Here is a 26,766-nt window from a genome sequence, read left to right as displayed (position 1 = left end):
TTAAAACAAATTGTTACAGGGTAAAGATATAAATGGGTTAATTAAATTAAAGAACTGGGACTAGAAAGAGAATTTTGTAAAGCTGCATGAAACCAGTCAAATGATTGAATTCATACTATTCAAGTAGGCAAGTTTTAGAATATTTAAAACAAATTGTTACAGGGTAAAGATATTAATTTTATATCTTTATGTCCATACCTTAGTATGGACATAAAGGACTAAACATCCATTATTTTTGTTCAATTTATTATTTTTTATTTTTTGGCATTCCCGTTATTTTAATTTTTATAATTATTTTTATTATTTAATACTTTTTAGTGATCATTGAGAAAAATTTACAATTCAAAAATTTATGGATATAATGTAATTAATGTATGGAGCCAAATGAGGAAACTGTAAACATTTCAATCTATTTATTTGATGATAAAAAGTCTCTTGTGACTTTTTATCATTCGGATCATACAAGGGATTCAAACAAGCTAAACTCTCCAACTGTCTCACGCGACACAATGCTACTTTGGCCTGCCCTTGGCAAAAATGTGAGTGCTCAAATATTCAGTTCTATCTAGTTCAGTCCCTTATAGTTCATGCACAGTCAGAGCCCAGCACAATATTAGTGACTGCATTCGCTGTTTCACTTTGCCCTGTCTCCGTAAAACATAAAATTCATCAATAGCGAGCTTTATCCTCAATCCAATGCCGACAGCATTACCTCTAATCACAAGGTGCTCACATCATCTCACCACTTTAGCCTCACGCGCAGTTTCCACAGGAAGCCCATTATTATTAAACAGAATTTTTTTTATTAATTTATTTTAACATAAATTTAATTCTATTATTTTTGTAATATTATCCATTCGATTGATTTGAATCATTCAGTTTGTGCTTCACAGACAAATCTCCACTATTACAAATCTGGGTGACGATAACGTGAAAACATTTTTCACCCCCTCCAACAGAAACTACTATATATATATTTAATATAACCTATGACACTCCCAATAATGTAAAGATTCCAACAGGGAGTCAGTCATATATCTAAACCGGTTCAGCCATTGAACTAATATGGTGGAACATACATTCATATATCTAAACCGGTTCAGCCATTGAACTAATATGGTGGAACATACATACATACACCCTCAATATATTACACTCCTTTTTGGGCAGTCATGTAAAAACAAAGTTCTTTTCGATCTGGTTAAGATGGTAAACTGGATCCATAATGACCTCACAGTTCCATTACATCTCAGGGAATACTATTATAGAAAATTGAAGGGTGTAAAATAAGGATAAAAATGATAATAACCAAAGAAATGCTGAAAAAAATCTGGTCATAAAAATATATCACTTACAATGTACAACTCTGTATGTGTGTGCATGCATGTTCACTCTCTTCATATACAGTTTATTTACAAAAAATAATTATATATATATATATATATATAAAGAGAGAGAGAGTGAAAGAAAGGTAATATTTTTCAAACTAACCAAGAGAGAGTTTGGTTTTCAGACCACAAATAATCAAGGCATAATTCAGGAACAATCGGTTTAGCTTCATTTTCACCATCAATAACAGATTGTTGACTGGTGCCCCATCTAGCATCCAAAGCAGATGGTGTAGCTGGCGACATAAGATTTCTAGAACGTCCAAAAGATCCCCAACTGCTTGGAGTAGTAGATGATTTAATAATATTGTGTGGAGTTTGATTGACAAGCCTACAAAATAAAACAAAAAAAAAAACAGATTATATATAATTTAGCATCAATGATAAAATATTTTAAAAACATTTCAACAAATTTAGATAAATAAGAATTGCATAAATACATAACTTTTTTTTATTAAAATAATTTTATCTTTATTAAATATTAAAGGAAAGTAAACTGCATTACTTACATAAACTAAATTCCTTTTTCTTTCTACCAAGATTTTAGATTATTATTATTAGAAATAAAAGTAAAAACTATCTATATTAAAAACACTCACTACACAATAATCAATAACCATAAAAATAACTGCATAAATAATTCATGCTACTATTTCTTACTTAAATGAGTTGTACTTACATAAATGTTCAGTAATATGCTCAAAAAAATTAATTATGAATGCTTTTCCAAAAAGTGTAATAATTCATATTTTATAAATTTAACAAAAACACACTAGATTGTTCACAAACTAAAGTTGAAAAAAAATCTACTTTTAAAACCATCCATATACACAGTCATTCCAGATCTCAATTTTAATAACATCACATCAAAAAAATATTAAACCAATTTAAATGAAATTCTAGGATAATGAAAAGCAAAAAAAACTTAACTGACATGATAATAACTCTTCATTGAAGAAACAAATCTTTTACCAAAAGTTTTAAGTTTTCATTAATAATTTATCAACAAATAGCTTTTCCATTTGTGTAAAACATCTGAATTATGTTATGAGTTTTCAATCAAATCTCCAGCCTTCTTCTCTACAATATTTTTATGTTATTATAAAAATAAATAGTAACGAAAGTGTACAATTATTATCATCAGACTTTTATACGTTTATAAGCCAGAACCTCCTTCCAGTAACAAAATATAGTAGGGTCATTCAGTTATTCATCATGAAAACATACAGTATTAAATAAAATAAAAAATTACATGACATTATAGAGACAAAAAAGGGACTTAAGATTTTTCCACTAATTTTTTGCAAAGGTTAAAAGAGGAGAGCAATAATCTATAAATATTGCTGGATAAATTTAACCAATATTAACATTAACCTCTAGCATAAACATAAAAAAATTTAAAAAAATTTCATAAAAACTTGACCTCAAGCCAAGTCCATATGCAAATTTTTAACGTGCAAGATAGAAGTAAAAATAAATTCTAATTCAGAGATGTCTCATAGCAGTTTATAGCAGTGCTTTTTTCATTTAGTTTGATGGAAATAATTATACTGAAGGTACTACTTCAGCAAATATTTACAAATAATCTAACCAAAATATTCCAATTATACTTTTCAAGTGAGGATTGTATAAGTTGTTCAAGACAATTGCATATAAATTAAATTTTTTACAAAAACAATTAAATAGATTTAAAAATACGATCTTGTAACATGATTATCATGTCTTTACTATCATGAATATGTTCTTGCAGGGATCTGGTTGAACAGTTCATTTAAATGCATCTACACATTAGACAACTAAGAGGATGGGTGAGGTTATTTTAAAAATCCTTCATTTATTCTTAGGTAACCTTTCATTTCTGGAAAAAAGTCAACTTTTCTCACAATTAACTTTGAAACTGATAAATACAAAATTATGATAAATAAAAAATTACTCCCAATGTGAATAATAATGCTTTGATCTAAGGGATTATAATCAGATGGATACCTGTGCACTTTCAACTAACTTCTGGGGAAAACTGTTAGTCTTGCATTGTAGTTTCTAGGAGGAAAGATTGCCTTTTCCTAATCCCAATTTTTGGTTTTGTGGATGTATTTTTGGTCAGACCCTGTAAGGTTCATAATGAGAAAGTTGGAACTTGTAAAACCTTCTGGTGCTTCTTGGTGCTATCTAGTAGAGAGATTGGTAGTGGACTGAATCCATATTCTATCTGATGGTTGCACAATAATCTTAATAGGTAAATCCAGGCTTTCTAAGCTCATCTAATATATCAATTTCATCTTATCTCATGTCCTACTTTTTTGAAAAATATTAATGTAAAATCTTATCATCTTTCCCAGTCCTACATTTTCAAAGGAAAATTCTTTTGACTGACTAATTTCAGAACTCTTAAGTCTAACACTACTTCTCTAAAAATTCTTTGATTTTGTTGAGTTATTAACTACTATAAACAAGGACTTAAACTCAATAATCTTAATCAGGTACAATAAACATACCAATCAGGTACCAATAAACATCTATCATCGTTAAATGAGTAAAAATTTGACAAAACTCAATAATCTTAATCAGGTACAATAAACATACCAATCAGGTACCAATAAACATCTATCATCGTTAAATGAGTAAAAATTTGACAAAAATGGCAGTTTTATGTAATTATATTTTACAAAGCTTTTTTTATTTACTTTTTCTTGAAAATAAAAACAATGGAAAGTGTGATGGATAGAACATATCAAACCCAAGCAGGAGTTGAATCAAATAACTCCAGCTGATCTAACAAATTAATATTAGATTCTATGTGGGTGTCTATTAATAAATAACTATTCGTTCAAACATAAATACATAACATATTCAAAAGAAAGTGTCTTAAATGAATGAATTTAAGATTCTAATAAAAATTGGCATGAATACAGTGTAACCCCGCTATAAGATGGTTATCGGGGGACTTATGTGACACCCACGTTATTTTGAGAAGTAAATTTTAAATCACAAAGAGAAACAATTAAAAAAAAATAGGCAAAAATTCAAGCAATATCGGTTTAATAGAAAAGGCTAATACAGTATAATGTGTACTTACATAGAAACAAGTTAGTTCTTCATCCTATTTTATTTTTTCAGATATTTTTTGGGGGATAAGTTAAAATCCGCGTTACATCTGTATCCGTGGTATATCAAGTTAAGTTAAGTTATAGCGGAGCTGGGCTGTACTATACTTAGAAATGAAAAATAAGTAAAATAAATAATTATACTTAAAAAGAATATGCATATATAAAATGTGATAAAAACAATAACTTTTAGCAACCAAATAAAAAGTGTATATTTTAAGAAGTAATGAATAATATTAAAAATAAATGTAAAATAAGTATCCCAGGTAAAAAAATGTATTAACTTCAAAAAATGTGAAAAAAATAAGTCACCCAAATATACCGAATTAGAGCATGCAACAAACATGTTAACCGACAGCAGTTAGGAAATAAAATAAACATTATTAAAGATATCATCAGCAAATAGAAATTGAACTTTAACCTAAAGTAATTAATTTAAATTATTCTTGGCCTTCCAAAGGACTTCATAATACAAATTTTTATATAAAACACATGCGTAGGCGAAAAATGCAGACATATAATAATACAGGTACAGATTGAAGATGCTTCTACATTGAAAATTCCTTCTACAGAAAAAAGATTTATCAAAATCAGTCATATATAAAATGATCAAAGTTGAGTAGCAATTGAACATCAGTTAAAAAAAAAATATGTGAAAAGAAAAAATATATATATAAGTGTTCAAATTTAAGAAAGTGTAAACACACAAGTCAATGCGTAGGGTGGGAATGGATTGGTATACACCAGTGGGAGGAATGGAGGATTGGCCACACTCACACAGTAAGTATGTACTGCTGTGTGTGTGTGTGTGTGTGTTTTGAACGTATGCATGCGCGCGCGCGCATGCATACGTTCACGGATACAAATATATGTGCGTTTCCCTTCTGTTTATAAATTAATATTTATAAATATTAATTTATAAATGGTGTCGTATAATATGCTGTTAAATTCTATTTTATGAAATAGAGGATTTCAATTAACGATTCATTATCCACTTTTGGCGGAATAACTTCAAATGAACTGTCATTTGAAAATGAACTCAAACGGTCAACTTTAGTTACTTTAAACCAAAAGGCTGATTAACAATCCTATCAGTCAACACATACCTAAAACAAAAAAAAATGAATAATATAAACAACGCTCACAATTAACAAACCATGATAAAATAACAATCCCTTGTCATAAAATTAAAAATTATGTACTTGAATTTTATCCCTCAAACTGCAAATTATAAAAAAGGGCAATAAAAAAGATTAATCTTTATACAATAAGCATCAGTGTTTAATTAATAAATATAAAGAATTGAAAATACATAACTTTAAAGACTTATCATAATATAAATAAATTATTAACTTATTTTAATACTGTTAACAAGGAGAGAAGTTTCTAGAATTACAATGTTTAAGAAAAATAAAGAAAAAGAGAGAGAGAATGAAGGAAGAATATAAACAGCCAAGTAGTGTAAAAGAGAAAAATATAAACAATAAAAAATAATATTTAGAATAGAGTAGACAGTTCAAAATTAAGAGAATTCTGGAAAATAAAATAACAGTCGAGATAATAAGTGTTGTTTTGAAACCATTATACTTTAATGGTCATGGAGCTAGTTCGGCTGTTTTTATATCACGACAAACCTTAGGCCAGGGGATATAAATATTGCTAAAGATAAATAGGTGGTGTGACTAGTGTATAACTTGGGCATTGTATTATGTGACATTAAGTGTAACAGTGTTTTGTTCTGCGGTTATGTGCGATAATCTATTTTCTAAGTTAATTGTGAGTATAAGACAAGGTTATTATCCAATTCTAAAAGTAAAAGCTAGTTTCCATTTGTAAATGGAATGAAGTTCATTAACTTAATACAAACCAACCTGGTTAGTCTAGTTGTTAAACTTGTCATCACAAAATCAGCTGATTTTCAAAGTTGAGAGTTCTAAGGTTCAAGTCCTTGTAAAGGAAGTTCCTTTGATATGGATTTGAATGCTAGATTGTGAATACTTGTGTTCATTGGTAGTTGGGTTTCAATTAACCACACATCTCAGAAGTGGTCGAACTGACTTTTTTCCAGACTACATGTTTACCGATACATTTACTACATCTGCAGCTTGGAAAGCCAGAAGCAGCAATTACAGTTGCATACACACGTGCATGCGCATGCACACACACAAACACACATACATACACACACACACACAGAGAGAGAGAGAGAGAGAGAGAGTGAGAGGCCAGCAGTAGCTGGAAAACTGGATGGTGAAAAACAATTTTATATAAGAATTATTTCTTTTAATTATTTATTTATATTATAAGGATATTTAAATCAATAATGATTGATTTTGTAATTATAATCTCACCATCATAATTATTTCCTAATTTTGAATTAATTTTCATAGTAATTAATAAGTTCATAATAAAATCAAAATTTTTGTTTATGATATATAATTAACTTATTTTGTAAAATATTTGTAAAACGTAAATAATTTATAAGAATTTTAATGTATATTCTCTTAATATCCTCTTTTGAACCAATAAGACATTACAACATCAATTTGATCTACGCATAAGAAACCAATATGTGATTCTATACATGTCAATCTGAAGAAATAAAATTTCTGAATAATTGATAAAACTCTGAAAAATGACAAATAATATTAAAAAATTTTTTAAAAAACTTGCTTTATATTTTTTAGTCATACTTTAATCAAATTATTATCATACATCGCATGAGTTTAATTAGTAGGTTTGTAGTTTAATTAACTACGGAGCCGAGTAAACCCCAGGAGCTGTGTGAATGGTACGAAGCCAAGTGAATCATGCAAAGCTTAATGAATCATCAGGATCTGTATCTCAACATACTGCACACCAAAAATCATCTATATATATATGCGCAAGCGCGCGCGAACACACACATACACATATACAAACACACATGAGTGATGATGAAATGTTAAATTCAAAACCACAAAAACTCCCATACCAATTTTCTGTCATTTTTTTATGTCAAACAGCTATTGGATTTGTCATCTGTAACCCCCCCCCCAAAAACCCTACGTAGCTGTTTTGCAATTTTTTACATCCCGTACCCTTAATTTACCCCAGTACAGAGGATGTTTGCTAAAGTAATGATGAAATATTGTACTGTCATCTGAACTTAGTAACTGTGCAAAATTTCATCAATAGGCCATGTCAGGAAGTATGTTAAATTAAAGATACAAACATGAATAAAGCATCGAGTTAAAGAAAAGCTAGTAAAAAAAGAACTCCCAGCTCTGTTACATAATTCAAACATTTTTTAATGTAATAGTTTCTCATAATTTACTTTACAGAAAAACGTTAAAAAATTAGAACTTAAAAAAAGCTTACAATACAATTGTAGGACTTAAGTTCTACAACTGTGGGTTGTTTCTGATGCACGGCTTACACACACAATTTAATTAAAAATATTTATCATTTTATTTTAACATAATATTTTATTCATTTATATTTAATTCAATGATTCCAAGTAAAGTGTGCACCCATACCGTATTTAATTCGTGTGAATGTGGCGGTACTAACGGCGACAGTCAGCATTAAATAAAGTAATGTAATTTCACAACTTAAGTACAACAGATTTTGCTTGTATATTGTACGGTCGGCAGCTGGTGTAGCCACAAGTTTTAACGCACCAGCTACCAACTTGATCGCACTGGTGATTGAGCTCAACAAGACTTACTTTTTTACACTTAAAATATTATTCATTTATTTAATTCTCCCACTCGCCTGTGACGTCACAGCATAACAGACGACTACAACAGCATTTTTTGGAGTGGGGGTGCGATTTTGCAAAAATTTTTGTTTTGTGAAAATTGTTATTTTTTAATTGTTAAAAAATGCGGTTAAGAAAAATATGACTTTACTTAGCCAAAATCTCAAAGTACTGAGGGTTACTTTGCTCTACAAATTTATCTGGGCGATGATAATATGGAAGCATTTTATGCTCAGGAAAAGATTTAAAAAAACAGTCTCACCCTGTTGGCCTTTTAAGTTGAAAGTTTAACGGCATCAATGCCCCATATATAGAAGTAATCTGACCAAGTTTGGTCAAAATTAGTCCGGTAGTTCTGATAATATAAGGTGATTTAGAGACCGATACTGAACACATATACACATACACGCGTGCGCACTTACATACATACATACATTAACATCTGTAAAATCTTCATCCGGTTTTTAAGGTTCCTTAGGTGTCAAAATGTCAAGATCTGGTGAAAATCATGCCCAAATTAAACCGATTACAATACTTTCCGTTCTAGAGCTATAGTGCTATCTAGATGGGAAAGTAAAAGGAAAAAGTAGGCTACAACATTTTCATGTTATGTAAGGTCTGTCGACCGGTTCTGTCTTCTAAAACTACTTCTACCTAATAATTTAATCTAATAGCGTTTTGTGGCAGTCACTTTGGAATATATGCAGTACATTGCTTATCTTAATTTCACTGAGATGCTGGTAAAGTGTATGTGTTCTTTGAAAATCTGGTTACATGTGATAACTTCTCATTCGATCAGATGGAATAACATTACTAAAGGTTCTTATGAATTTCATTTCCATTATTTCTAATTATCTAAAGATATATCTTCCTGGAGTCAACAACCAGAACTATGTAGTAATTTTGCTATTGTCATTACTTTGTAACATTTTGATACGATTCATATTATTTTATTAATAACACAAGTTGAACAATTTCACACCAATTTTAGCCGTTCTTTCAATCAATCTTTAGAGACTGGGATGCCTATTCTCATCCTTGCATCGGTTTACATTATTGCTATTAGTTTTTAAAGTTAGAGAGAAATGTACGTAGAATTATAATTGGAGTATATAATGGACTTGAATTTATAAACCTTTTATTCTGATCGGTAGGTTTTATACATTATATATGTCTCTACAGATAAAAAAATGAAATGCTCAGTGTTTGCCTGGATGGATCAAGGAATCTATGGTAAAAACTTGTGTTTCAGCTCCAAAATTATTCTTTTAATTTACAGACCAGTATAAAGACTATTCTTTTGATTCAGATACAATAAAATATTTTTACTAAAAAAAAAAAAAATATATAAATTTTTTTAAACATTTAGTAGAAAAAAGTTTCATTAATGCTAAAATTTCACTGTAGTTAATGAAAATTGAAGAGATCAGTGTATTGCAATAAAATTTTTTTATCTTTGTAGGATCTAAACAAAAAAGAAGATTGCAAATGTAAGAAAAGTAGAATACCAGAGAGAGATGCAAAAAAAATTGATAATTGACACGACGAGAAAGAAATTGGATTACAAATTAGGCTTAAGTCCTATCACCTTGTTAATAAATATTCATTTAAAACAGGAGTTTTTCCAGATTATTTCAAATATGGTAAAATTATTCCAGTTTTAAAAATAAAGATTCTCTTTTCGAATTTAACAATTATGACTCTGCATCAATTTTATCATCATTTTCTAAAAGTTTTGAAAGAGCAGCAATCGGAACAGTCGAAAACTTTGAGGGCGATAAACTATTATCAGATAGCCAATTTGGTTTTCATAAAAATAGAAATACCACCGGAGAGATTAATGAATCAAAATCTTGCACTGTTAGTGCCTTGAATAGATCGTTATTGTTTTCTATGAGATTGATCTCATCAGTCGTCACTTAAATCATTTCACTGGATTGCTTGTAGATCTGGATTTGGTACCACAGATTTTCTTCATCGGTATCGTAGGTGAATGACTGACATGGAAGGAACATACAGATCGACTTTGAGAGACTGAATAACGTTTATTTTGCAATCTGATTGAGTATTAATTCCTTATTAATGGTATATTTTGGTTTTATAAATATATTATACAAACATATTCACTGCTGACTTATGGAGTAATTTTTGAGAGCTCATCGACCGACAAGAGTATAAAAAAATTGTTCGTATCATTAATTATGTTCATCCATAATATTTATGCAAGTACAGATTCAGATATTTAAATATTTTAACATTTTTTTATATAATATAATTATATACTTAATATTAATATACTGTGTGTCCCATGAAGAGGTTTACGCTTTTGATTTGATTTCACTCGCCCATTTCTCCACCGATTCTATTGAAATTTACAGACCTTTTAACAAAGGTTCTAAAAATGTTGTGTGAAAATTTTAATCTTCTAGAATTTATAGAAGCAAAATGGCACTTTCCAAATAAAAACATACATTTCAGATAAACTACATTTTTTATTCATTACAAGCAGCTGGTAAAAGTGATTAAAAGCAGATGATTTATTGTTAAACGGCCGTTCAAAATGAATAAAACAAGTTAATAGTTAGTCATAACCATGACTAATTATCAAACTGTTTTTAATTATTCTAGTTCTAATTATCATCTGTGTTAAATCATTTTTAACAGCTATTTTGTAATGAATAAAAAATGTAGTTTATCTCAAATGTATGTTTTTATTTGGAAGGTGCCATTTTGCTTCTATAAATTCTAGAACCTTCGTTAAAAGGTCTGCAAAGTTTCAATAGAATCGGTGGAGGAATGGGTGAGTGATACTAAATTAAAAGCAATACCTCTTTGTGGGACACACAGTATATCTAGTTACATTTTGACGTAGAAAGTGTGACCAGCAGTGATCTTGTGACCTACCTATGAGTCATTTGGTGTGTCATGATTTTTCATGTAAAATGATTGTATTTTAAAATATTTTTTTTTTTTGTATTTTGTTGTTTATGTTTATTTGATTTTTATTGTAGGTACTTTATTTTATGTATTGCATTTAAATTTTGTGTATACTTATATATACTTATGACATGGTGCCTACCGCCCTTTGGGACCAAAGGTTTTCTGTGACAACAGAAATAAAATAAATCAATATTAATTATTAAAATTAATCTCACCTACAGTAAAAATTACTTTTTATATTTTTTTCTGTAGGTTTTAAATTTCTACAACCGATCTCATTCTGGTGTAGAAACATCTCTGTTTTTCACCTGGAAAGGTCTGACTTTAAATTCTACAACGCATAGAAAAAGCCTGATTGCTCTAAATGCCCGGCAGACAGCTTGGCATCTTTTTGTGCTATATTTTTTATATACTGGGTGAACAATTTAAATCAAAACTGCTACAGACTACACGCATGTAACATTTTATGTCATGTAATATTTTATGAATGAAATGAAAACAAATTAAATTACATTCTGCTTTTAGATTAGCAAAAGTTTATATGTTTACCATATACTTACAAAAGATGTTCAAAGTGAGTGCCTGCACTTTTGTCTCAAATGATCATATTGAGAGTCGACTGATTCGACTAAACAAATCTGTGAAATGGAGAGGCCACCACCATCCGCTTTCAATTCATTATTTTGTGAAAGCTGCATGAATACGTGCTAGTCATTTGATGTGTGACGTGTTGCTCTCTCTTGTTGGAAAAAACATACTCTCTTTCACAATCTGTTAATGGAGTGTAAAATGTTTTGAAAATTATTTGGTACTTTTGAATTGACAGTCTGGTCAAAAAATATCAATCCCGCTATAAAATTACCAGAAACAGCACACCATATACAAATTCTTTTAATGTTAAATGAATGCTCAAATATCTGGTGACGATTTTCAGTCGTATGATACCTAGTGTGAGAATTAACAAGCCCAAATAAATGACCCCGTGCCTTGTCTGACGTAAAATACAGCATCCATCGGCAATGTTTTTGAGAAGACGGTTGCAATAATTAAGATGTTTCAGTTTTTCTGTTCTCTTAAGTTGTTGCATAGTTTTCAAATTTAAATCGTAAATAATCTTATAGAAAGATGTATATTTTACATTACATTTTATGATAACTTATGTATAGATTTTTTCAGACCGGTAGAAATTCTTCTTTGAATATCGACTAGACTATAGTGAGTTCTCTGTTTCGTTTTGTGTTTGAAACAGACTGTGTTGTATACCATTTTTTAACTGATTTGTGTATGCTGCGCTTTGCTACGGGTACTGGTAAATTATGCCTGGAATACTTGATGCATTTCTTTAAAGAATCTGGATAATAAGTTTCCACTGTAGGAACCCTTTCCTCAAGTGAATAAGGCGTAACTGAATAAGACTGAATAACTACAAAGAATGAAACTATTCTGCACTGCAGTATGGACATTTTACAACCGACAACAATAGACAACAGCAGTAACATACATAATCGGTAGTGTCATGAGTAATAGGTGCATTAAAGGTGACTCAAATAACTGCAGTTAAAGCTGGCTGGGTTTGGTTTTAAGTTGCACTCCAGTATTACATTAATTTGCACAAGCTACTTGTTCCTGGTAAAGTTAAGCGATATAGAATAATTATGAATAGAACAGAAACATAAAATAATCACCGGAAGAATATGTAAAACTAATTAATTGTTTAAATAGATTTATTAAAAATAATTCATTTAATTACATACCTCTTATATAACATAGAATCTGGTCGTGAGGGAGAACTGATGTCAACACCGTATGTCTGTTTCATTGATGGAAAAAGTGACTGAAATGTTACAATTCCTGATGTGTACACATCTTTGGCAGGAGATGACTGATGTGAGTCTGAACATTTGCTTTCAAAGTCTTCATCATCACTCTCCATACTTGAACTGCAAAAACAATTAACAAAAACATTTCGTAGAAATAATTACAGAGATAAAACTGTTTGTAATGCAACTATATTCTATTCAGCTGCAAATTCAAACATGAGCTGTGATGTGTTTTTTTCTAAATATTCTTAAAAAGTACCAGTTAAAGTATTGTTATTTATACTATATTGTTATTTATACAACACTGTTATTTATACTGAGACACAAAATTCATGAAAAAGTTAAAAAAAGTGGTAGCATTATAATCAAAATAATTTTTTAGCAGGAATCGAGTGCTTTAAAATAGATCTCATAGGCACAGAAAGCTACTGAGATTAGAGTGTAATTCGATTATGATGGCGGTACACAAAAAAAAAAGGTGTAATGATGAAATATGTTTAACATGTTGGACGGGGTATTTTTTTTAATGCATGTAATTTTCTTGTATTAAAAGCCCCTACTGACTGGAATTCATGTTTCCGCTGTGTGTTGCAGGACACCCATATCTTGTAAGCTTTTGCCTCTTCTAACACTGTCAGTCATTGATAGAACTGTTTATATTACTTAGCGATGTTATGAGCTGTACAAATGTCTATCTTGTTTGTATTCTAGTCACATCAATTATATATATCTTGTATTGCACCAAAGTGAAGGTAAATTTTAGCTTTATTTTACAAACTACCTGCATTGCACATAAGGGAAATTAGAGGGGAAAATAGGGTGCCTTACCGTAAATGCTCATATAGGACATATGCAAACTGTACTGCAGCCAGTGAATTATAGACTGGGCAAACAAATGCATGCAGGTGAATTCATCAGTCATCATCAAGCAAGACAAATGAAAGTATCCACGCGTTAAGTAAATTCAAATGAATCACAGCAACAGAATTTTGTAATTAAAATTAATTTTCTGGAAGTTTCAGAACATTCATGTTAATATTATTTAACTTATTTAAGGGTATTGTGCAAGTTGGATTCTAAAAATGCTCACAAATAAATATTAAAAAAATATAAGAAAGGTTTTAAATATTAAACATTTAAGAATGTATACTACCCTACGATGATGAATTTTAAAATTACCGTATAAACCTAATATGACACCGGTCAACTATACTGATGTCATTAAAATATTAACAGTTAATGCAATAAACAAGGTGGAGCTTACAAAGAAAAAAATTCAGAAGGAAATTACACCGATTAACTAAATGGCTTATAGAAATACAATTACAACATTACATGTAAGAAATGATGTTGGTGACTGCTAAGAAATAAGATAAACCATTCAATAAAACCTCTGGTTTCATTATGCGACAGATTTAACTACATGAGGGTTGTAAGAGACCCTCACTGCTCGCCGTCAATTATCTTTCCAGGTCAGTCAAGTGGCATGGAAGATGGGTCTCATCTCAAAATTTTACTCAAGGGTAGGTAAATTTTTTTACACAATTTAATGCTCCTTAAGTAGTCAAGACACTTTCTGTTGGCTATTCAAACCATTATAAAAAGGTGGGGTAAAAAACATTAGCCATTTTAAGAATCAAAGTCACATTTTTGTACTAATTAGAGATTCCATTACATTATATGTTACATTGATTATGTATTTGAGTGATTTCATTCAGGGATAAAAAATAGCCTTATCCCCTGAAAAGGGTATATTGTTTTTGATATTTTTATAAGTTATCATTTTGTCACATGTTTATCTATAGACTGGATTAACCAATGTTTATAAAATTTGTTACAATAGCTTATGGAAAGAGGTTAGGAAATACGGTCACCATGAATTATTTCTACAGCTCAAAATTTTATTCAAAAAATAATTTTCTTATATAATACTTTACTTGCATACTTACTTTATTGTTTCACTTAATTTGCTTCCAAAGTAGTAGTTAGTCAAGTTGCATAACTTTCTTCGCGAATCTGGGAAAGATGTTTAACTCTTTCCCAGCTTTTTTTCTTACTGTTTTTGTAATATTAACTAATATATGTTTTACTACGACTGAAAAATGAAATCTTTGGCTTTTAAAAATATATACGTCCTGAATCTTACATGGAATTCTCCACTGATATTACTTCACAAGTAGATGGATAAAACATGACGCAAGATACTTTGAGTTTTTATAGTATAAAAAAATTTAATTACTACTTGAGAATTAAACATTTTATTTGCCCATAAATATAATCTAAACCTGAGTAAATACATTTCAACAGTTATTTTGCTTGTGAAAATATATCATTTTTAAATCAAATAAATTTGCTGCTATCTTTTTGCCGATGATGATCGGTAATTATGTAATTAAACCTTTAAAATGACACACAGAAACAAATCATACTGGGTGTACAATAAAGAATATCAGGACTTTAATTTGATACAATATCTCTGGGATTAGATGTACATTGTTAATTTAAGGCTAGAATCAAAGAACAAAAGGAACAGTTTTAACTGCATGCATGGACATAAATCAATTCCCTATTTTTTTCACATGACAGTGCCACTATCAAACACGGTAACCTCTGAATAAAAAGCCTTCTGTATTTTACGCTTTGTTAGATGTGAATCTACAGTTACAGTTCAACATGTGTTCTATAGAAAGTTTAATTGTGATCCTCCAAACGACAATAACATTTATTGATGGCATAATCAGTTTGAAACGACTGGATGACTGTGTAAAGGGAAGAGACATGTCAGGGAGTCCATCCTACCTAGTCCTAAAAAGGCTGTTAGGAATGCTGGCTGCAAACTACTGATCCCGATAGTGACAGTATACAATGTTTTAAGGAAACACATATTCATGTAACCATACCATTTACAGCTGTTGCAGTCTTTGAAGCCTACAGACTACACTACGTGTACTATCTTCGCAATCATAATGCTGAAGTCGCGATCAAAAGAGACAGAAGTCAGCAAATGTTGATTATGGTTATATCGAGAGGAAACAGAATTTGTGAGTAGCGGTCTTTGCTGAGTATCATACTTGGGATGAGGGACGATGGAGAAAGTTTGATGAACAGCAGACCAAGAGACAGGGAGCTACATCAAGTTTATTAGAATTCATATTTCTAATGTTTCAGTTAAAAAATTCTGCATTTAAAGATTGGTCATCATGAGAATAATTGTTAAAAGTAATCGGAAAACAATGTTTTTCATCATTTGTTGAACTGCACTGTTACAGGGACAGTCACAAGAACTCTGTAATTTAGTAAAATATTCTATAAACTGTTTTTGTCACTAACTAGCTATATATTTGTTATTAAAAAAACTCATTAGTTTGATAAGTAAGTAAAATCAATGCGATGTTAATACGTTACGGGAACATTTCAATGACTTTCAACGACTTTCAACAGTAAACATAGAATAATGAAATTCAGTAAATGTTCTTATTTTGAATACATCTATTTTTTGGTATATGACCCCCCACTTCTGAAGTACACATGAGGAGCAATTTTAACATTTATGATGGGATGGGTAGGGGTTTGACCCATCATTTTGAAGGACATTGAAAAACGAAAATTTTTAATGTAAAAGCATCAGGTTACACCAGGCCTAGTCAAAATGGCTGCCATTTAATATTTTTTACCGCAAGTTTAAAAAATGGACTAGTATCTTTTAATAATTTTTCAACCGTTTAACATAAAAATTTATAAAATGCCCCACATTAAATGCTTGAAAATGAATTTAACCAAACACTCCTACATTGAAAAGATCTATTTTTTGGTATGAGACCCGCTACACCTCCAAGCTTCCATGCAACTCATTAACAACTCAAAAATTTTAAATGAAGAGGGTAGAGTGATGAGAAATAATTTTAATACACTGAAAAACAATGATTTTTACAAATAAAACTTCAGGATGACATAATACTATTTGGGGTGTCTACAATGCACTCAAGTAGTGGTCTCATAACAAAAAAAATTGACTGTTTTGAGATTGGAGAATTTACTAACTTTTATTTATTGCTTTTTTTTTTTTTTAGTTTTTACTTTTTGAGCCATTTAAGGAGGTAATGAAGATCACTTTTGAAACTAACTGTGAAAAATATTCAATGTCTGTCATTTTGGTTAGTGATAACTTGAAGTTTTCTACGTAAAAATAAAAATTTTTCAACACCCTTTAAAATGCAGTCACAATCAAAGCAATTATTATAAATGCTCAGATTGTATATGAGGTTTCTACAAAACCTAAATACAACTATTGTAATTCTTACAAAAAAATTAATCAATGCCTTCAATTATATCTGACTAATACAAATAAAAGATGAAAAATATTTGCATACTTATGAAAAAAAAGTATTACACAATCGGGGCAATTTTTACTTTAAATTTCTTTGAAAGTATAATCCAACAGCTACATTTCCACAAGAATTCAAAAATATTTCCAAATTTACTTAAGTGTCTAAGATAAAGCAGCACCAGTTTTTGTGTACTTTAGAAAAATTGCCTTCAATAAGCACTCATGCGTTGAATTTTTGACATATTGATCAAAATACTACCACTGCTTTGAAAACACTCTTCCAACAGATCGAACACATGCAAGTTAATAAGGACTGTAAGGAGGACGTTCCCACATCTTCTACTTGAATGTACATCCAGTCTTTGAAGAATTTATTACAATAAAATACATACAACACAGTTAATGGTTCCATCCAAACTTAATAAACTGACATACCACAAAACACATAACAAAACAAAAAATACACTAAGTGATGTAAAATACAAAAAACAGTACAACTTTTCAGCTCATATACATTGACTAACATTTTTAAGATAGAATTTTTTGTTCTAATATCATATAACAAACTGAAAAAAGTCATAAACCCAGAACTATGCAAATTAAACTGTAGTGGTAGCACAAAATACTACAATGGACAGCATTCTAGACAAAATACTACAAAATTTCAGCATTCTACGCCTAATCGGTTTTTAGTTATGCGAGATACATACGTAAGTACAGACGTCACGGCAAAAAATTGTCAAAATGGATTCCGGGATGGTCAAATGGAAATTTCCGTTGAAATCTGAAAACCGAAATTTTTCGCGATCACAATACTTCGTACCGGGATGTAAAAATTCAGATTTATAAATAACAATTAATTATTTTAATCGGTCCCAAATTATTTTTATCGGTAAACAGTCCCTGGTTATTGAATTCACTGCTGTAACAATTCGATTTCGCAGATCTTGATGTGTAACAGGCTTAATCGGTAAACCCACCGGGTCGGGCTAACGGTTAACTCGTCATCGCAAATCAGCTGATATCGAAGTCGAGAGTTCTAAGGTTCAAATCCTAGCAAAGGCAAGAATAACCTTTTTACGGATTTGAATACTAGATAGCGGATACCGGTGTTCTTTGGTGGTTGGGATTCAATTAACCACACATCTAAGCAACGGTCGACCTGAGACTGCACATTATTTAATTCAAACAAACAGCGGTACCAACCTTTAAATTAATTATTATAAATAGTATTTAAAACGAAAATTATTAACCAAATTGACGCCCCTGCGGAATTTCAAACATCCCGCTGGGAATAAGGGTATAGGGAATTTCCCACTGGGATTTCCTATTAAATTACATATATACATTTTTAAAAGTACATAAAATTTTGTTTCATTATTAACTTCTCATATTTTTTCATTGATTTTTTTTTAATTTTATTATTGACTTATTAATTATTGTTATTTTTTTTACAATGAGAGATTAATAATTATTAATAAATCAATATACTTAAATTGAAAGTAAAAGGAGATGACGTCTGATTCGAACCGATATGCCTTCCTCTTGTAAGATCCAAATATTTCATTAATTAAAATTTTATTGAGCTATAACTCTGGAACCGATAAAAATAAGTACCGCTTATGATATATCATCGTAAAGCTCTCAACGACGGCTTACTGCGATTAAGAAAAAGTCAAAAATACTTATTTTTGATCGGTTCCAGAGTTATAGCCAAATAAAATATTAATTAATGAAATACTTGGATCTTACAAGGGGAAGGCACCTAGGTTCGAATCAGTCTCCAAAAAAAAAAATTTATAATAAAATAAAATTTGATGTCTTTTCATTTAAAAAAAATGTGTATATGTAATTTAATAGGCGTACAAGGAAGACATGTAGTGTCCACATCAGATTTCTTAATTAAGTATTTCCAGCTGATTTGTTTCCTTTTCCAAATATCAGCCGATATTTGGAAAAGGATTTATTTATTATAATAAATAAATAAAAATATACATATAATCCTCATTCATCCTCTGAAGTATTATCTGAACGGTAATTACCGGAGGCTAAAACACGAAAAAGAAAGTATAAATAATAACATATTTTTTGCATCAAAACATATGTTTTGATGCAAATTCTATAATTAATAAAAATTAATTTCCGGATAACCGAGATCCGGTAGACCAAGAGTGTACCCGATGAGTTAAACGGTTAGCGCTCGACCTGCTGATACTTACGCCGTTTGAATCATAAAAATCGGACCAGCGGTTGCCGAGATATTACAGCGGCACCCCATCGCACCCCCTTCACGATTTCCGAACGGCGCCCCGGGGGCGCTTGAAAATATTATCATCTGACGGGAACCACCGAGAGCGGATGGGGTTGCGTCGAGGGGGGTTGACAAAATTTTTCAGAGCTACGACCCACCGTTTTCGAGATATTTGCGATTTTCTTCCAAAAATTCGCATCCTGTTAAAAAGTACTAAATTTTTCCCAAGCCACGATATATATATATATATGTGCTTTATATTTTTACATATATATAAAAATAATTGTAAAAATTAAAATATCTTTTTAAATGAATTCAACTAAAAAAAAAAAAAAGAAAGAAATAAAGAAAGAAAAGAGAGTATTTAAATAAAGAGAAAACATAGTTAGGCGGTATTTAAATATTAAATCAACTTCCAGAGATATTTAATTTTTAAATGAAATAAAATTAAAAAAGAAAAGAAGATATTTAAATAAAGAGGAAAACATAGTTAGGAGGTATTTAAATATTAAATCAACTTTGAGAGAGATGTAATTTTTAAATGTATTATTACGTTGTATAAATAGCAGGTATTTAAAAATTAAATGTTCTCACCTGTCTTACATCGATAAGAAAACATTTAAACGCGGTTATTTAAAATTTAAAGAGCTCTTAATACAGGACATTTACTTTTTAAAGAGACAATTACTATTCAGAGGTATTTAAAGGGATTAAAACTGAAAGTTGATCGGTCACTTATTATTTTTCCATACCTTTTTTTTCTTTTAGTTCAATTAATTTTTTTTAATTTTTTTTTTTTTTGGAAATCGTGATTTAAAATTTTATAATTATTTTTAATATTTTTAAAAATATTTATGTTTTAGCGTTCTACTGTGGTCTAGACTAAAAAACTTACGTATGTATGTGTGTCGCACTCACTATTTTTCACCTTATATCTCAGCAATGATTTAATCTATTAACCTGAAATTTTACCCAAATATTTCTATAAATGGGCATGGATCGTATTATTTTCTATTTTTTTTTAAATTCGAAACAACCAATCCCGAGAGAGAGAGAGAGAGAGAGAGAGAAATCAACCATCCCCCCTTCTATTCTTTTGCTCTGCTCCTTTCGTTTTAAATATTGTTTTTAAATTTTCATATACAGAATGATTCAGGAGGATAAGGCAATACTTTGACAACTCATTCTAAAGGCTAAAAATAAGAAAAAAGTTAATATAAACATAGGCCCGAAAACGCTTCGTTAGCGAGTTATACAGAGTGAAAGATTTCGCCCGAGTTTCAGTTCCTCCGAATAAATTAAGGCTTTCTGAAAGTCTGTGAAGGTCAATTAAGGGGAAAATTCAAATTTTTCTTATGGTTTTTGAGCTGGGAAAACGAAAAAAATAGGTCCCAGAACTCTATCTCTCTTACTTTCTAAAATATCTCGTGTAAAACGCCAAAAATAGGGACAAAAACACATTATTTTACGTTTGACGTACAATAACGTTGTTAAATTGGCAATAAATCATACATTTTTTAAACATAAATTGTAGAGAATTTAGTTATAAGAAGATTGATGTAAATAATGTCAACAAAAAAGAAATAAAATTTTAAACATGTCGACTTTTAATAACATCAAAACCGACAAAGGGCATTATTCGGGCAAAGGTACCTCCCGGAACCGTGTTCATGCTTAATTGGTGGTTTGGTTCCGGAAGGTAGGGGGGAAAAACCACCAAAGAGAGCCGGCCTCCGTAGCTCGAATGGTAGCGTCTCGGCCTTTTATCCGAAGGTCCCGGGTTCGAATCCCGATCACCCATGGCATTTTCACACACGCTACAAATCGTTCATCTCATCCTCTGAAGCATGCCTAACAGTGGACCTGGAGGTTAAAAGAAAAACAAAAAACACAGGTATTCATGATCAAGTATTCAAATCCGTATAAAAGTAACTGCCTTTAATAGGATTTGAACCTTAGATTTCTCGAATTTGAAACCAACTGATTTGCGATTTAACCACTAGACCAACCCGGTAGGTTAAATGAATAATTATTAACTTATTTTATTCAATTTGAACAGCTGTTCACAGCTGTATATTATTCTCCAACATTAGAGGCGATTAATCAAATTCAACGGTAATTATGCGTAATCATCGGATTAATAAACTTTACTGTAACATATATATACTCGTATAAGCTATCTTATATTGTCTTATTATATGTGTATAAATTATCTATACACAAATTCTCTAGATTTACATTACATTATATTTTTTTTTGTCTTTAGTCATTTGACTGGTTTGATGCAGCTCTCCAAGATTCCCTATCTAGTGCTAGTCGTTTCATTTCAGTATACCCCCTACATCCTACAACCCTAACAATTTGTTCTACATATTCCAAACGTGGCCTGCCTACACAGTTTTTTCCTTCTACCTGTCCCTCCAATATTAAAGCGACTATTCCAGGATGCCTTAATATGTGGCCTATAAGTCTGTCTCTTCTTTTAACTATATTTTTCCAAATGCTTCTTTCTTCATTTATTTGCCGCAAAACCTCTTCATTTGTCGCTTTATCCACCCGTCTGATTTTTAACATTCTCTTATAGCACCGCATTTCAAAAGCTTCTAATCTTTTCTTCTCAGATACTCCGATCGTCCAAGTTTCACTTCCATATAAAGCGACGCTCCAAACATATACTTTCAAAAATCTTTTCCTGACATTTAAATTAATTTTTGATGTAAACAATTCTGACTGAAGGCTCGTTTCGCCTGTGCTATTCGGCATTTTATATCTCTCCTGCTTCGTCCATCTTTAGTAATTCTACTTCCCAAATAACAAAATTCTTCAACCTCTATAAACTTTTCTCCTTCTATTTTCACATTCAGTGGTCCATCTTCGTTAATTCTACTACATTTCACTACTTTCGTTTTGTTCCTGTTTATTTTCACGCGGTAGTTCTTGCGTAGGACTTCATCCATGGCATTCATTGCTTCTTCTAAATCCTTTTTACTCTCAGCGAGAATTAGTATATCATCAGTAAATCGTAGCATCTTTATCTTTACACCTTGCATGTTACTCTGGAGTAACCTCACACTCTGGTGTGTGTGTGTGTGTGTGTGTGTGTGTGTGTGTGTGTGTGTGTGTGTGCGCGCGCGCGCGCGCGCGTGTGCATCAGAAGCAAGCCGCGTGATGGGAAAGTTCTACAACTGTGTTGTCAGATTTGTTTTTCTAATAAATTTGTTAATAAAATATTAAGTCACCGTCATATTAATACTATTTTTTTTATTACATTTTTTAAAACTGTTTGATAATTTATTAAAATTTCATGGAAATATAAAAAAAGCCTATTTATGTGTACAAAAATATTGTGTTATTACATAAAAACAGTTACGTTATGTGGTTGGTTAGTATGAAACTAGTTTCAGCCAAAGTAGCAACACTATAAAGTTACTAGTAAATATATGGTTATATGAACAGCTGATTTAAATTAGTTATTAATATTTTTAGTATATTGTTGCCGCGTGAGACGTAAACAAACTTTTCGTGAAACGATTTTTCGTTGTGCGTTACAAAAATTTGTGGTACTAATTACGATCGACGTTGTGCAATCAAGTTTTGTTTTAAACTCGGGGTCAATGTTACTAAAACGTTTTCAAAATGAAAAGAGCGTATGGAGATGACGCTCTGTCACGAGCCCAAGTTTTAAGGTGGTTTAAAACATTTTCAGATTGCCAGGAATCAGTTGCGAACGATCCACGCTCTGGAAGACCGTTAACGTCAAATATTGACGAAACTGTTGAGCAAATCAGAGACTTGATAAGGTACGACCGCCGATAAACTTCCAGAATGATTGTAGAAAAATTGAAATTGAACCGTACCACAGTCCATCAAATTTTGACAAACGAATTGGACGTGCAAAAATTTGTGCAAAATTGGTTCCAAAAAAACCTCACTGTTGAACAGAAAAACAACAGGGTGGAAGTGTGCCGCGATCTTTTAGGGCGAATTGAAACCGATCCTGATTTGTTAAAAAATGTTATTCCTGGTAATGAATCTTGGATTTTTGAGTACGAACCAGAAAAAAAAACGCCAGAGCAAGGAGTGGCATATTTCAAACTCACCAAGTCTCAAAAAAAAAAAAAAAAAAAAAATGAGTAAATCAAAACCACGCTAATTTTTTTCTTCAATAGTAATGGCATTGTACATTTTTGTCTGCAGGATAGGCTGTAAATCAATATGTCGACTGGAAATTCTTGAAAGATTATGAAAAAGAGTTGCCCGCGTGAGACCGGCCATCAAAGACAACCGGTTACTGTATCATGACAACGCATCTTGTCACACTTCACTCTCAATTAATGAGTTTTTGGCAAAAAATAATAATAAGAATAATCCTGTAGTTTCTCAACCTCCTTATTCACCTGATTTGAACCTCCGCAAATTTTTCCTGTTCCCTGCTAAAAAAACATCTCAAAGGACACAATCTGGAACAGTAGAAAATATTTTTAAAATGTAACCGACTACCTGGAGGTTAGTTCGGTTTCCGAGTTTCAATACTCCTATAAAGAGTGGGAAAACCGTTTGAAGCGCTGCGTGGCTTCCCAAGGAACTATTTTGAAGGTGTTAGAGTCCATATATAATCGGATTGTAAATAATTTTTTTTTTTAAACCTCTCTCATTACTTTATTTACAGACCTCGTATATATAGTGTTTTTATTTTTTTAAGAAAAAATTGCAGATGTACGAGTAGTATTGTAGATTTTTCAATCAGAGGTTAAATGTATGAGTGTACAATGCAATCGATTTAACCTAACGATGGTTGCCTACCGATCACGGAGCTGTATACTATCCATTCTAAATAAATCCTCTTAACACACTCTTTACCCCATATTATAAAATATATAAATCTAACATTATTGAAAGATTAAAAAAAAACATTTATTATGTAGATCCTTGCATGGAACAACGTATATTTTTACAATATTAAAATATGTTATTATCAGATAAATTAATGAAAATTTCATTTAAAAAAAAGAATACTTACGTGTAGTGTCGTATTTAATTCCATTTAATTCTTTAAAACATGGCAATGAGGCTCTTATACCTGGTGTGGTAGGTGGCCAACACAGTAGTGAATCCCAACTACGAGGACGTCTGGGAGGAAGTGGTGCTATCATTGCCGATTCTATATCTTTGTGAATTTTTATCATACATTCTACTTCCTGAAAAAAAAAAAATATATAACATTTTATTTTAAAAATCTGATGTGGACACCCAATGATTTCCTTTTACTTCTATTAAATTACTTATAAACATTTTTTTTTTTTTTTTGAAATGAAAAGTACATAAAATTTTATTTCATTAATAAATTATATTTTTTCATATTTTCTTTTTATTTTTATTATTTATTGTAAAACTTATTTACAACCAGTGGTTAATAATTATTAATAAATCAACATATTTAAATTAAAAAAAAAAAAACTGTTAAAAAAAAGGAAATGAAGTCGGATTCGTACCGATGTGTGCCTTCACCTTGTAAGATCCAAAAATTTCATTAATTAAAATTTCATTTGGCTATAAATGAAAATAAATACCACTTATGATATATCGTTGAAAGGCTCTGAATAAAGGCATATTACTACAGTTATGAAAATAACCCATAATCCAATTTTTTGGGGATTTTGGGCACTTTTGGTTCAATCGGTTGCAATCAAAAGAGGAGGTGCACAACTAGATGTTACAACAGTCGTAAATCCAAAATTTCAACAACCCACACTAATCGTTTTTGAGCAATGCGATATATACACGTACGTACAGACGTCACGCCGAAACTAGTCAAAATGGATTCAGGGATACTCAAAATAGATATTTCCGTTGAAATCTGTAAACGGAAATCATTTGCGATCACAATACTTCCTTTATTCGTACAAGGAGTAAAAAGGTTTAAAAAATTCAAATAATCGATATTTTAAAAATTTTATTGGCTCTCTCAACTCCAATATTCCCCACCAATTATTTTTTGTTTTGGGTCATTTGCACTACTATTATTCCTACGAAGACATTAAAAAAAAATCGGTTAAAAATACACAATAAATAAAATTTTCTCGATTTTGCAGGAATGGGAGAAGTTTGGGAAAGGATTTATAAAAAAAAAATGTTAAGATAAGTATATATACATATTTAATATAAAATGAGGGTATGTTTTCAAATTTTTGAGAAAATTGATCCCAAAGAAACTATCTATCCCACCACCTGGAGATATTGACCCCAAACCTTTACCGACAAATTATTCCATATACATGTGTCTGTGTGTCAAATTTCATCAAAATCAGTTTACACAGTCAATAATTATTAGCTTCAAATACGCCGACAAAAGTAAATACGTACGTACGTATGTATTTGTACTCACTAATATTACCCCCGCTCTTTTGTTTTTAGTTTCTAGGTGATAAAATGTCGAGAAATGCAGGAAAATTATACCAAATTTTCGATTGATTACCATATCTCATGCAGCATAACTCTAGATGTATAATGCCAGGCAAGAAAAAAAAATAATTAATAGAAATTTAGGAAACATATATTTAATTATCTATATATTAATTTATTTTTAATAATTGATAATTTTGTTTTTAGATACTTTCATAACATTTAAATACTTGTTTTAATTTAAAATTATAATATAGTATTGTTTTTTGTCAAGTATCGTTCTGTTGTAACGGGTACCACGATACGAATTTAGGAAAATATAGACATATCATCGCGTTTCACATTCCCCAGACACTAAAACCACCGTCAGTTCAAAAGTTGATATATATATGAATGTCTGGCTGTATATCTCTTATGCCTTCCTAACTAGTTCATCCGATAGCGATAAAACTTTAGGGAATGGTTGGACGCATGCCAGGGAAGGTATCTGAATTAGTTTGGACCCCGGTTAGATGGCGCTGGCGTCGAGATATTTCGAAAAATTGTATTTATGGTCCGATTTGGTTCATATTCAGAATATGAAAATTAGTTACGTGAAAAGAAATATTTTTGCAAAAACTATACGCGCTAGGTGAGGCCGGTGCCGAGTTATTTACGAAACAAATAAATATACAAAGAGACTTTTTTATTCTATATATATATATATATATATATAAAAGGCATGTTTGTATGTGTGTCCGCTAAAGACCAAAAAACTAATGGACCGATTTACGCGCGGGCAAAACGGGGAAA

General features: G+C 30.7%; 1 protein-coding gene across 1 annotated transcript; it reads right to left on the bottom strand.

Annotated features, from left to right (window-relative positions):
- Window positions 1-1,481: 1,481 nt before the first annotated feature.
- Window positions 1,482-24,765, bottom strand: LOC142329501 (uncharacterized). Its single transcript, XM_075374175.1, has 3 exons — window positions 24,593-24,765; window positions 12,929-13,114; window positions 1,482-1,719 (listed from the first exon to the last, which is right to left on the bottom strand). Exons 2-3 carry the CDS (start codon window positions 13,105-13,107, stop codon window positions 1,482-1,484), a joined length of 417 nt encoding a protein of 138 aa, XP_075230290.1. The 5' UTR covers window positions 13,108-13,114; window positions 24,593-24,765.
- Between the last annotated feature and the right edge of the window lie 2,001 nt (window positions 24,766-26,766).

This window comes from Lycorma delicatula, chromosome 8 (genome assembly GCF_047948215.1).
Source record: "Lycorma delicatula isolate Av1 chromosome 8, ASM4794821v1, whole genome shotgun sequence".
NCBI lineage: Eukaryota > Metazoa > Arthropoda > Insecta > Hemiptera > Fulgoridae > Lycorma > Lycorma delicatula.
Note: the sequence above shows the minus strand (reverse complement) of the source record. Positions and strands in the feature narration are given on the sequence as shown.

What these genes read in the sequence shown, in the direction of transcription:
- LOC142329501 (XM_075374175.1), bottom strand. Translation starts at nt 13,107, where the DNA reads ATGGAGAGTGATGATGAAGACTTTGAAAGCAAATGTTCAGACTCACAT. An exon ending in GATTCTATGTTATATAAGAG is followed by an intron (nt 1,720 to 12,928) that starts GTATGTAATTAA and finishes TTTATTTTGTAG; the next exon opens with GCTTGTCAATCAAACTCCAC.